This window comes from Pectinophora gossypiella, chromosome 8 (genome assembly GCF_024362695.1).
Source record: "Pectinophora gossypiella chromosome 8, ilPecGoss1.1, whole genome shotgun sequence".
Lineage (NCBI taxonomy): Eukaryota > Metazoa > Arthropoda > Insecta > Lepidoptera > Gelechiidae > Pectinophora > Pectinophora gossypiella.
Genome location: NC_065411.1, coordinates 7,773,565 through 7,788,069, shown reverse-complemented (window position 1 = coordinate 7,788,069; position 14,505 = coordinate 7,773,565). Strand labels below are relative to the sequence as shown.

At 37.3% G+C, this 14,505-nt stretch overlaps 2 protein-coding genes across 3 annotated transcripts in view; both read left to right on the top strand.

Annotated features, from left to right (window-relative positions):
* Window positions 1-11,760, top strand: part of LOC126368967 (suppressor of cytokine signaling 2-like) — a 28,811-nt gene extending 17,051 nt beyond the window's left edge. The window contains exons 1-4 of one of the 2 annotated variants that reach the window (XM_050013234.1): window positions 6,293-6,879; window positions 8,225-8,538; window positions 8,766-8,911; window positions 9,740-11,760. In XM_050013234.1, the coding sequence (XP_049869191.1) occupies window positions 6,792-6,879; window positions 8,225-8,538; window positions 8,766-8,911; window positions 9,740-10,067 (876 nt within the window). In that variant the 5' untranslated portion in view covers window positions 6,293-6,791 and the 3' untranslated portion in view covers window positions 10,068-11,760. Of the gene's footprint in view, window positions 1-6,292; window positions 6,880-8,224; window positions 8,539-8,765; window positions 8,912-9,739 lie in introns of those variants that run through there. The other variant, XM_050013235.1, reaches the window with a different exon arrangement.
* Window positions 11,761-12,543: 783 nt separating this feature from the next.
* On the top strand, window positions 12,544-14,190 carry LOC126368926 (protein FAM234A). Its single transcript, XM_050013171.1, has one exon. The coding sequence runs from the start codon at window positions 12,700-12,702 to the stop codon at window positions 14,035-14,037; it is 1,338 nt and encodes a 445-aa protein (XP_049869128.1). The 5' UTR covers window positions 12,544-12,699; the 3' UTR covers window positions 14,038-14,190.
* The last annotated feature ends 315 nt before the right edge of the window (window positions 14,191-14,505 follow it).

The following is a 14,505-nucleotide window of genomic DNA, read 5'->3' as shown; positions in this document are numbered from 1 at the left end:
GTGAGAGCATAGTGATTAAAGGGGATTAATTTCAAGCCCAGTATTGATTTTAGCTCTTACAGCTGTTTATTAAAAAGTATGTATGTAACGGCATCCGCTAGTTTAGTCGAGCGTCGGGCTCATGATCCGGGGGTCTCGAGTTTGTATCCCGGGGGTTATATCACAAAATTCACTGTGTGATCCCTGCTTTGGTTAGGACGTTACAGGTTGATTTTCCGAAAGTGAAATGATCAATGCTTCGGAAGGGACGTTAAGCTGCTGCGTTGGTCCCGTTTACTTAAAGTATGTAGTCGTTACATGTGCCATGTGGGCCTTTGGAGGCAATAATAACCCTGATACCAGGGTTGATGAGGTTGGTCATCCACCTTACAACCGAAGCGATAGAATATGGAGATTAAAAAGTGTTCTTACTTAATGGTCTTAAAGACATGGTTTCTCACACTACAAGACTGTGGTACCGGGTCACCTTTACAGTTGGTATTGATTTCGCCAAACCAGTAGTAGTTGGTATACGTACTTAGAGGTAGAACATCCGACAATATTTATAGCCTATCCATATCCGCTGGCAAAGCCATATTTACACAATTGTTTAGAATATAAATAACTCGGGACATCTGACAAGTTCTAAGTAGGTACAGACTGTAGTGTATTCTTAGAACGATATAAGTACTCACCATTCAGGCTGCAATTTCAAGAAAACGTCTTAGCAACAAGACAAAGGTAAAAGTTTGCGCTTTGAACAGAACTACCGAAAGAGCGGTTTTAATCGTAGGTAAATACCTACGCATTATGTCAAGTTTTCGTAACTTAATCAGTAGACTTTTCAAACTTCCTTTCTATGAATCCTATTATGACATAAAACATACATATATAGCCTATGAAATATCACAGAACATATATAAGTTCATATAAGTTACTTACTTTAAATATTGTATTGCCATAAAAATCAATGTAAGTACCTACGATTTTAACTGAAACCTTATGTTCCTAAAGATTATGCTTCTACTGCTTAAAAATAGAACGAATTAAATTTTTATTTTAGTTACGTATATATTTTTTTATTTTCAATATCTTTATTGATTTCAATTTCAATTTTTACCTACTCTTCACGTCCTAACTATAAGATAAATTGCAATATTTAATTGTTTCCCCAAGATACAGGCGTGGCCTAGTTTGGGGACCCTTGTCTAACTAGGTATTTTTATTTTTGTAATTGCGCATGATAATATTAAACCCGGTGCATGAAAGGCACCTCTTGACAAAATAGAGTAATCATTCCTAAAGAATAGCATTCTCGTAACAAATAACAAAAGTAGAAAATGTTATCGAACGTCATCGATAATTTCAATTCGTCAACAGCTACTGGTATTGCATGTCGGAGAATCGATTCGTTCCGCCAATAATTTCTAAATGGAACTCATCGGTTCGAAATGCGTTCCATTCCACGAACATCTATTCAAGGCTGTTCTCCCGCGTTCAAATAAAGAAGTACTTGGAACAGAGCACAACGCAACGGTACTCGCGAAGCCGAAATTGAAGTGGGCCGCGTTCTAAGAAACACACCCGCCGCGAGCCCGCGACCTGACTTGCCTCACCTACCCGTCTTCCTTTTCACTATTGATTCGACTGAAGATTTTGAAGGCCCGCTGTGCGAGGGGGAAAAGTTTTATATATAACACACAAGTACTTACATTCAAATAGGTAGGTATATTTTCATTTTATAGAACACCGTACGAACCTACTATAGATTTTCTGATAGTTTTTTACTACCTACGTAGAGTAGGTAGATACCTAATAGCGATGTTGTCATCGATTACAAACATACATACGATCACGCTTATTTCCCATTGCGGTAGGCAGAGACCACGGAATTCCACTTACTAGGTACGATCCTGTGACACACCACAGTTATCGCTTATTCCACTTTCAACAAAATCTTTATGCCAGTTTAGAGTACTTTTGACAAGTTTTATTTACTTACTTATTTGTTAAAATATTACAAATGATTCATGATATTGAATACTTACGTATTACACAGAATCTACAGGAATTCTATTAGATTTATAATCTATCACGCAGCGTTATCATATCACTTTCCAAATACCTACCTAGGTACTTAAAATTTAAACCTATATATGAGAATTTTACGATCGGGAATTTCATAGTGTATTCTGCGTTCAGGTTCCTATGTCGCACATCGAGGCCGATTTATGCGGGAAATAGGATACAAACTGTAGGTAGGTAGGTACTTAGAATGTCTGCCAATGAAAGCTTCTGCGAAATCCTACTTGCAAATTTGCAACATGCTAAACAGTAAAATCACGTCGAATTTATGAGAACTATTTGCACATTGTAAATGGGTACTTACCTACATTATTGTGATGCTTTTAGCCGCAGGTATAAAATAGGTCTACACTGTTTCTGCATTCTCTCGTGTTGTTACTTTTTATCGGTGATCTGTAGGTATTCTGTATTTCTTATGAAAAATAAACATTTTTACAATTAATTACAATACTTATTATCAGTCACCCTATTAAAAAATACCCTACGAAATATCGTGTCATTTTTTGGTGATATTCATGCTGAGATGCAATACAATTCACTGCCAGTCATATACTAACTGTCCCCTTCACAAATCCCCGACAGCTGTTTTATTACTATTAACTGGCGAATGACACGCGGCAGATGGTCGGGCGTGAAAGTCGCGCGGCGCGGGCGCATCGCAGGTAGGTACGCGGTTCCGAGAACGCCGAATATAATCGCGGTACGTGGAATCGCTCTCTATGGCACACTCAATGCGAATTGAACACCTGCGCACGAACTGCGTTCATACGCCGTATCTGTCGATTTGAACTAATGATTCACTGGAATGTGCCCAATACCTACTCTAGAGCCAGACTTTCCGTCTATCTCGCACTTGAAATGGTAGAGGTGTTACAACATATTTGGTGTAGAGTCCTACTTAGTATTCAACTCAAGGAACTAGTTACTTACACAAAATGTTAACGAGAAACGGTTTCTTGCCTCCAAAATGTTATGGTAACGATAATGAATAGTCTGTCGTCCGGTTGGAAAGGTGCTATCGACAGATGCAGTATAGGTCAGAGGATGCTCTCCGGTGAGTACTTAATCCCTAGCCCCGGGGTATTATACGCCCAGACGACGATTGTACTTTGACGCGAACCTGCACAAAGAAATTCCTGTACAACAGGTAGATAGATTTCTACAATTACCATCACTCTACTACACTACTATCTTCATTCAACACGTTATTCTCAATAGATACTTTATTGGTATCTGGGTAATTAATCGGTATTTGGGCATTGACCAAATTGGAGATGTCCTTATAAAAGGGTCATTACGATATACTCTGAACCAGAGTGAGTGTATGAAACGATTGATGAATGTGGAGGAAGCAAGAGAAGTGTGTAAGGATCGAAGCAAATGGAATTCCATAGTCTCTACTTAACCCGCTAGGAAATAGGCGTGAGTTTATGTATGTGAATGTACGTATCAGTAATTAATGTATTCGGGCTTAGGAGCCAATAACATAATTATGACTGTATGATTTTACATTATCAAGATCTACTTGCGAAAATAGTATGCGAATGAATAGATAGGTACTTTATATTACTTAATTTCTTCACTTAGTTTGTTTTCAGACAATCGTCACCAGAACTGTAGGTAGTTTAGGACCTTAACTTAAAGCGCTTTACCAAATATGCTTCTAACCTCAAATGGTAGTCAGAATGTATTAATCTGCGATCTTCATGATTCCTATCCTGCGTGACATGACAATGAAATCATGCGCAACAATAGATCTACCAGGAATAAGACGTCAATCGCTTTAAACGGGCCGGCGATTGAACAAAAACGCTAGCGATTGCCAATTTAAGTAATCCGACACAGCTATTAAACTGCGAAGGTCTTTGGAAATAGTATTTCAAAAGTTTCCAACACATTAATCAACTTGTTCAACTCTAGTTCTGAAAAAAGGAACCATACTTAACACATCATAAGCTCACGACTAGGTATATAACGATATGGGATAGTCAAACGTTCTTTTATCGTATCGTTTAGGATGTGAGGTGGATTACCAATCTGAGCAACCCTGATGTCGGGGTTATTATTGAGTCGCCTACTTACTTACATCATTAAGTTAGTAACCGGGACCAAATGCTCTATGTGCCTTCCAAAACACGGGTCATCTTAATTTCGTGCAATTGGGAGATCAACCTGAAATGTCCTAAGCAAATTAGGGATTATAATAATAATATGATTTATGTGATATGTCCCAAGCCCAACGGGATCGGTCAGTAGGTAGTAGGTACGGGATTATGGTACTTAGTCGTAGACTTAGGTAGGTATTTATTTCCTTACAAAAGTAGGTAGGTACTTACCTTGTTCAAAATATCAAACAGTAGCATTCCCATTAGCAGTTTGTGAAAATTTTGAGAAAAAAAAAACAAACTACTTAATTAAAATCATCTCATGACAGCTTTTTTTAAATGCGATTTCTACAAATCTGCTCCAATTTTTGTTCTACTGTTTCTTGCTAAAGCAAGTAAGTAGGTATCTACCTACTTCTAAATTACAATTTTTCTGGTTCGTCATAACAGCCATATCTCCACGTTTGTTTCATTCGCTACCTTCGGACTCCCTGTATAAATATTTTATGGACGATTTTATTAGGTACGACTTTCATTCTTGGAATTGTTTGCAAAACCGAGTTGTTGCATTGCATTGCTTATTGCCGGTGGCGCGGCGCCGCCGTCGCCGCTTACAAACTATATTCTCGAGAACGCGGAGCGCCGAGATACTTTCTCTACTTTGAAGTCAAGTTTGCAAAATACTTAGGTAAGTAAGTACTTTACGACTAGCCACGTTTTCACGTTATGTATGTTAGATCAATGCTCAACTTCCCGAAATTACAAAACAAAATTAAGCGGTAATCGTAGTGATTTAAAATTAGAGCTGCCAATTAAATCACAGATTAGGTAATAGTGATTAAACTAATTTCTGTTAGTACTGGATACTATTATGTACTATACTAGGTATTTCAATGGAACACATATCGTACAAGTTTTATCAGCGCGTTGTATAAATTTATTGCCGCACGTAGCACCTACGTAGGAAATCTAAGCACGTTTGTTCTCCTACGAATGGACTTCGAATCGAAACTTGAATGATCGTGCTTATTTTGATTGCATATCAGTATAAAAAAAATTAAATGTGAGCGATCGACACCCCGTAGCGGACTTCTACTTGGTTTATCTTAAGTGCAGTTTTCACTAACATAGTTACCTCGACCATCATAGATGGCGACTCATCAATACCCACCACCTATCATATTGGTCTAACAGAGAGCTCCATGAGGTGTGGGTACTTAAGTAGTTCATCTTCTGATGGATGTACGTACATCCACCACTGACTACGCCATTGTGATATAGTCGTGGGCTTATGTGTAATAACTAGGTACCTATTATTATACTTACTTGTATAATGTATCGTTTTCCAAAGTGGATTAGGAGCTTGTGAGTCTGACATGAAAATAGCCTCGCGTACATACATTATCTAAACCCAGAGTTATGAATCTTTCTACGAATATCTACGTAGGTACTCAGTTATTCTGCCATGTGGACTATGACGTTCGTTCGACGAACTTATCACATGCAGATAACTTTTCTTGTAACTGACTAAATTTATTAGTTCTTATGACTGATACGAATCACTGATAAGTCCTACCTACTAGGAAATGGGGTGATAAGCATGGTGTTACTTCCTAATCTAGCATTTCACGTTAGTACATATTTCAATGAACTCAATTATTAATACTACATAATTACATACCTACATAAGTAAATTGAATCCAATAATCCCTAATGGGATGGACAGAGCCACACAACTAATCAAAAGACTGCCGCCGGTTTAATGGCTGTCAGTTTTTGCGACAAGTTCGGGAACCTATTATAAGCAGCTGAATGCGTTTCAGTCCGTCGATAAAAATGATTTTTATTCGTTCCTAGTCCAGTATATTACATATGTAGGTACCTACCTATCTGTTTACTTAATTTTAATTGTTGAGAAACACATAAGTAGCTGCCTACCTAGATATTTAATCCAAGTAATTATGTACCTATATTACTAGGTAGTTCCTACTCATAAAGACTTTGTTTACCTTTGCGATCCGATTTTGATTAGATAACTTGTTTAATCCAGACGATGAATGAATTCTGGGAAGTCAGTGTACATTCAAATTTTATATCGCTCGCATGCTCTCGCTTGGCCTCGTCCTCCGCCCCTCTTGGCTTCCACGATAGTCCATTTGTACACGTGAGTGTGTGTCGACGCGCGGCGTTCGCTCGGCTCACTCGCCGCTCATGTCGTGTTAAGTCATTCCGTAACCGCGCCTTCGCATAGTCGGACGTAGTAGCAGTGACGAGTAATAGTTATTTAATTAATTGTTCGATATATTAATCGCTGCAACACTATATACTAACTAAAACACGCGTGTGAATGACATTTAGTTTAGTGAGTGATTGTGAATGGATATAAATCAAATTCAAACAGATTTGGATTGTTTTTGGATACTTATGACTTCCTGGAAGGAGGCGAATACCTCTGTGATAAATCAAGCCTTAGTGATTACAAACCCATGGCTGTTGATGCAATAAAGCCTTGTGTAGGAGTTAGTGTTGTGTGTGTTGATTTTGTGTGGAAATTTTGAAACCGTGGCCTCAGACGACAAGGCTGGTGGGTCGCGAGCTACGCCACCGGAGAACGGACGGCCAATGTGTCTGCTTGAACGGCGAGAGGCGACACTAGCCCCTTTGAACATGACTTTGACTGCGAGGTTAGCGCCTCCTACTCCTTTACAAAGTGAGTTTTTGCGTAGGAAATTAAAGTTTATACTTTCAATAAATATGTATGTGCAAATGTAATGGTAAAATATATAGAACCTTAACTATAGCAAATAAGTATAACCTAAAAGTCATAAAGTTTTGGAAGCCATTCTAATCTCATTGTTGCTATGCAGCAAGAACACCATACACAGATTTTGGTGAAAGGAAAACTTTCACTTTAGTAGGTAACTTTCAAAAATGGACATGGTTAAATAATACTAAATGCCAACAACTTGATAGAAGTTACTTGAAATAATTATTTCTACTTTTTAAAAATGGAAAAAACTACCGGAATATCTTTATCTGACTACACATAAATATTTTTTTTAGTAATAGAAGATGTTGTTTTTGTATTGTCTTTAATTTGATGCACTTAAATAATTCCTTTTGTATTTTGGAATATTTTAGAGGTGTCCTTGACCATCAAATGTTGTTAGTGTTGATGACTTCACTTTGTACACAAGAAAAACATTAAAACAGAATGTTTCATTTTAATTGCATTCATAAACAAGAAACAATTTTCTTGTGAATTTTGTCTTTACAATGAAATAATTATTACATTGTTTGCAACATTATTTTGAATTTCGTAGTAAGCTATTATAATATTAACTACTTCGACTTCGTTAGTGTGGCATTGTGAACAGACATGTGGGAAGTTAAATAAGTTTTATAGAATATTTGTGTCATCATCATCATCAGCCCATTAATGTCCCCACTGCTGGGGCACAGGCCTTCCCTATGGATGGATAGGGAGATATAGAATATTTGTGTTAAAAATGCTAAATAGAAACATCATAATACATCTTACAACTGGGATAGTTACCATCATCAACCACAAAAACAAAAAAACAAGTGATAATTATTATTTGTAGTACATTAATATTTATCTCTGTGTGAACATAACACATACTATCTGCTTGTTGCTGTATATCTGGCACAATTCCAAAAATATTCACATGATAATTGAATACTTGGAATTTATACTGTAACTATAAACACAGTAGGTATATTTTTTTAAAAGACAAGGGAATTATATTGGTTAAAGTCAGCCTTGAAATTATACTTCCAAGAATTCTTAAATGTTGTTGATTTGAAATACCAATTTCACTGAAACTTAGTACACAGATTTAGCTTTGGTTTACAGAGTTCAAAATTAGTGATGATTTAACAACATAATTTACATTTTATAGGTTTTTGTAGGTTTATGTTTATTGGTATAATCAAAATATTTATTTCAGCATTGTATTAAAAGTACTCTTAATACAACAATGATGAGAATATAACATAATAGTTGTACTAATGATATTCCCTCCTCTTTCCAGACTCGTGTGTGGCGGTGGGTGTACCATTGAGCACCTGGTCTGCAGACGTGGCATGCCCCAACTGCCGGCACGAGCTGAGGGTTACTGTGGCTCCCGGCGGCAAGGTTGCTTCAGTGCCTCATTGGTGCCTTCCTATTTCGCCCTGGTGCGGCCCCATCACGCCGCAGTGCACAGCACAACCTACATACCTCTCTCAGTACGCCCCCCTGTCTCCTGTCCTACCCCCACAATGCAATGACGAACTCAGGCGGTTAGCTGACACCCTCAGAGTGCTACGGCTCTCTGGGTGGTACTATGGGAATCTAGATTGGCAGGTATGTTGATACTATAGGTGCTACTTATGTATAACATCTTTGTATATTACATCTTGTAAAGAATATAAATTATATAGTTTCATACATATTCAGAAATATTAGCACAGTCATCACACATCTAGTTTGGTTATCAAGTAATAAATAACAATATCAAGTTTCTTTGTTTACGATTATATAGTGCATTGTCTCTTGAATAAAATATTAACTATTGTTTTCTTCTTTTACAGGGTGCACGTAATCTCTTAAAAGAAGCTCGCGTGGGTGAATTCGTGATACGCGACTCTGGCGATAGGAACTTTATATTCTCGTTGTCAGTGCAGACAGAGCGAGGGCCCACGTCTGTGCGACTACACTACGAACAAGGGTACTTTAGGTAAGAAATCTTAAATACTTTTATAAAAAAATTAAAGCCCACTTGTTCATAAGCTAATTTGCTTAGGCAAAGATATCCTTCCTTGTGAAGTAGGAAAAAATATGTATTTCTAATGAAACCATAATAATACTATCTGTAATGAAAGACTGCATTGTGTGTGGGTTTATTTATTATTAAGTCTTCCTATAAATGTGTTACTTCCTAGAATAAAGTGATGCTTTATTTATGCAATATAAACTTGTATTTAGGAAAAAATACATAAGTACATTTGAAAACAAAGCATATTCAACATCTGAATTAGCTCTATAGTCTTTGTTCTGAGAAGTGAACCAACTTATAAAGTAATTTGTTCTTGTATTTTTAAATCACTCAAATACATTCCTGTCTATAACTACAGTGGTAATTATTCATACTTTACTTGGAACTCGCAATTCTGCTAATATCTACTCAGTGAAGCGTATGATTACTTGTATGCCGGCCGCGTAATTATATTGCATCAGAATTCTGCTTTATACATGAAATCATTTACTAGTAAACTATTATGCGTGTTTAACGACATCGCGTCGCTTTGTCTCACAGATAACTATAATAAATAAATATACATGTAGCTACCTACCTAATTATTATGTCATAGTGCATATCGGATGCTTATATATGTATTTTAAATCACGTGCTTAATGGTATAGGAAAACAGTGATGAAACTTGTTTTTTTCCGAGTAGAATAGATTAGTAATGTTTGTCAACTAGCTCTATGATTGGACTATGGCCTATTTGTGTATAGTTTGTAGAAGCAAGTTGTATTAATATGAACATTTGTATTGTTACAGGTTAGATTGTGATCGACCGCTGGCGAGGTACATGCCGCGGTTCAGGTGCGTCATAGAACTGGTGCTGCACTACATGCGGCTGGGCTGCCGCGGCGCTGCCGGCACCGTGTGGGTCGACAAGGAGGGCTGTCCTCATTCCCCCGTCCTCCTCCGCTCACCTCTCAGGAAAGACCCGCCCTCCTTAAAACACTCCGCGCGCTTAGCAATCCACAAAGCCCTCGACTCTAACCCTCTAACGCCAAAAATCCAGTGTGCACCCAAACACAGGCACCTCCCGTTACCCTCCATTCTCATAGATTATCTCGGGGAGTACCCTTACTCAATCTAACGCTCGGATCTGTGTAGGTAGTTATTTATTTAGTTCAATCGCGTCTATCGATGCCTAGTGAAAGTATTAGGAAAATATTAATTTCATAAAGAGATTCCTATGTTATTGGCGATGTACAGAATTAGATTAGCTATACTTTTGTTATGATAGAGCTCCTGAGATCATGAGTATTTCATTCATTAGAACTGCCATTATTTACCATAAGTATAGAAGAATTTGGTCTAAATTATGCGCTTATATTACCTCTATTAAGTCAAAAGTAGACGGTCTCAAGAGTTGTATGACATTATCATAATATTGTATACTTTGTACAAATGGAGCATTGTATGTAATCTAGTACAGGATGCTAGAGAAAGGGCCGGTTCCTTTTCAGTTAGGATGTATCTACCAACTAACAAATATTAATTTATAATAGTTAAATTATAACTGTATTATTGTAATTATTGAATATGGGACTCAACTATGGTATTTAGTGAAATGTTTATGCAGCTTATTTTTTTAAGTCATTCTGTCTGTATATAAAGTTCGAGAAACAATGCAAGACTGATTCTTTGTGTGTCTACCTGTCGTAATGCCTGCATACTGTTCCGTTATATAATTTAACGGTTTGATTACACCTTCTAAGCATGTACGTATATATGCAAACCTTTCCTACTGATATTATTTTAGAAAAATTGTTCACTAATGCCTAATCTTGTCTATTGTTTTAAGTAAACATCACACTATGTTAAAAGAAACCTATATTTTTATTTATTTATTGCTCGATAAATTAGGATTACTCTGTAAGAATGATATAATATTTACTTTTGTTCCTAATTCCTATCCATTAAGTTTAGCTCGACCTTGGTCGCCCTGTTCTTCAAGTTTTCTACCTGCCGATAGTTATAAAAGAAGTGCCATCAAATCATTAGCAATCATAATAGTGATCCATGTCGGATGTTTATAAATTGAAAGTATTTTTGAGGCTGAACATGTAAATATTTTTTGTTTTTGTTTTCTATTTATTTAGTAACTGTAATGATTAGCATAGTGGATATTGATATGTTGGGTGGCACACCATGTAATGGTTTGGTATAGTTAGCTGTAGGAGGGTAATGGCTAGTGAGTTTCACTAATGTAGCAATTGTGTACCTTGAATAATCTCAATTAGAATATATAATACCTACAGTATCTGCAGATTAATCTGTACTATTTTGGCTCTGCATGAATGGCAACTTCATTATCAACTCCAAAAATAAGATAATTACAAAATCAATCCAGAATTGTAATCATGCATATAGTGTGCCAATTACTGCATAGATTACCCTGGTAGCATAAATGGTTTCTTGTAATGAGAATTTAGCTCTTCGCTGCGAGTATCACGCGAGACGTATAAAAATCGATGTTAGTGTACGAAACGCATGGTCTAAAGTCTACTATCTGAAGAATGCCGGTAATGTGCTCCATCGCAATGAGAATCAGCCTCAAAATGGAATTGTATTTCCTTGCATCCATACCTATCATATTAATAAGCACTGGATGAATTTATGTTAAAACTTATTTTTATACCTACCATTTTGTAAGGGACAAGCACCCAATCTAAATAAGTGTGACATAATAGAAAATGTGTTTAAATGTTTGTAGACTAATGTATCAAAAGAACTGCAAGTAATTTATATACAACAAAAACAATTATACATTCTGCATAAAGTAATGTTGCATTTTATTTTTGAACTTGTGCCTGTACTGAGAGTAGTAATAATAGATAATTGATAAAAATTAAGCTTCCTCCCTATTGGGGTGGGCAAAGCCGCAAATTTCCAGAAGACAATTTGCTACGGAGTTCATCAATCTTGCCAATCATTGCTGGGGAGTATGATCCCTTCTATACATACGTAGTAATATTGTTTGTCATAGAGCGCTTCTATTCCAATATATTCAACTAACCGACTGCTGCAGCATAGAAGTCACTATTTTCAGATACAAATAACTCCTGAAAATACTATTGTTCTTTTTGGCCACCACGTCCTGTCTGCCCTCTATCTAAAGACTAACTTGAAGTTAAATGTTGCTAGATCATAAATATTTTTTACCCTATTTTTTAATGTTTCGTGTCGCTTGCCGAATAATCGATCATGAGTTTGACTGTATTATCAAATATATCGCTGCTCTCGCGACACTCGAAGGCCTCGATATAACATGCGCTGCGCGCTTTGTAAGATTTCGCACTACATTCGATTCTTACCCTATAGAGTCCTAGAATGACGGACGTATAATAGTCGTTACTTAAATATAGGTATGGGATGACGGATGTACTACGGAAGTAATCTTGTTCGGATCCGGCCTCAGGTCATTTGACGGATCGGATAAGAATTAGAGTAGTGTGAGAACGCCCTCAGCATCCCTAGTAAGTAAATCTGACGTCAAACAAATCAAATCGTTCGTTCACTAATGAGTAGGCAGCATGGTCTCATGATCTTAGCCTGTTTCTTAAAAGGGCGAAAGAAAAAAAACAAACCGCTCGTCTGACAGTTGCGGTTTGTTGATATTTTATTGATTTTATTTATATCTTGATTAAAATTAGCCATTACAGTGTTATTTTAGCAAGAGCAATGTAAACCCTACATATTACTTTTTTGAAAGTATAAAAGCCATGTCAACGAATGGTAACGGTGGCACATACGCACCGCTCAAACAAATTCTGTCAGATTCCGAGTCCGAAGATGACCACAAGTTAGAAAATGCAGCGCATATCAAAGCTACGGACAGTTGTAACAATTTGGACTTCAACAGTGGCCTGCAGTCATCCAAGAACTATAGCATGAGCGACATGGACGAGTTTAACACTAACGTGAACACGGTCGAAAGTACAATGGATAACGTAAGTTTCCTACAGTCGGATATCTCCAATAAGATGTCTTTCCCGCGACGCTGCGCTTTCGTCGCGTCTATTCTAATGTGCGTGTTCACCGTGGTTATATTTCTGTGGGGCATACCATGTTCTGACGTCGGTAGCTGTGCCAACAATGAATTTCAAGACAAAACCACTAGCTGGGAGCTTCCGTACGAGGAAATAGAACTGTCTGGAGCTGTCCAAGTCGTAGATGGCGCCCTACCGAACACAAAAAATCTGATCTTTATATACCGAGGTAACCACATGAGATTGCAGGAAAAGAATAGTGACGAGAATGTTAATGGGGTGCTACTCATTGTTGGAAACTCAGGGAAAGTCGGCTGGTACACCAGGGAGAGCAGGATTCCCACAGAGATCAACTGTCACCTCATTGATGTTAATAAGGACAAGCAAAAAGACTGCATAGTGTCAGGATCAGAAGGATTATTAGCTGCTTTGAATCCATTGTCTGGTACATACTATTGGTACTACCATAAACATGACAAGATGTTCAACAACATTGCAACAATAGACTTTCCTATAAAGATGAAAGATATGGATCAGGACAAAGTGAATGACCTACTGACTGTAGCCACTGTAATCCCAAATCCTAACCACAACTCTCTCCTGTTAATTTCTGGAGCTACCGGTAATATTATTCGAGATCCCATTACCATTGATGACTGCCTGTCCGTTAAACTGCTGACAGAGTCTGATACAATAACTTACATCTGTAAGAATGGCACTGCAGAGGCTGTACGTTTGATTTCATATGACATATTACTTAAGAAGAAAGGTAAATTTGATCCATCGGCTAATAGAATGCCATCCACTTCAGCTGTCTCAAAGAGAATAAACCAAAGTTTAAAAAAGAATATTGGCAATACTCGAGAGATATTTACAAATGGCCCAGGAAAGTTGATTGTGGAGAATTCTGGTGAATGTCCGAACTCATGCAGAGTAAGCTTGAAGTTATTATTGGAGAGAAATGGGACAGCCAATGTTAGCTGGGAGTATTCTGCAAACCATGTTTATGCCATGAGACCTAGCTCTTTTGCCTTTGCTAATTCCATTCGAGGATTTGTACTAAAATTATGACAGTGGAACAGTGCACACCTGGCCAAGGGTGCATTGAAAATTGATGAAGTACGATACAATGTACAAAATCAGAGTCCAAAGAATACATATGACCTATTTTACTACAGACCTACTATAAATGTAGCTTCAATCTCATCTTTCATAAAGTATGCTAACTTTACAGCCCATGATATATCAGAGAGAATAGTTTTGGTGTCATTTGATAAACTTCAGACTCATAATGTAAATGTGAGTCAGACAGATATAGTGCAGATCTGTGTTAGAGGACCTATTGACACTCATGCACCGTTACCCATTTGTCAGCCTGACTTGGAATATCAGGAGAAATCACTAATGATAGCAGATTTAGATGGTGATCAGTCACATGAGCTCATTTCTTATTACAGTACGTTTGTAGCACCAGAATCATACAGTCCGAAAAATGCTAATCCTTATGACAACTGGCGATTAACTTCAATGGTGAGGGTC

Bases quoted from the DNA above. Each gene is read 5' to 3' on its own strand.
- LOC126368926 (XM_050013171.1), top strand. From the start codon at position 12,700: ATGTCAACGAATGGTAACGGTGGCACATACGCACCGCTCAAACAAATT.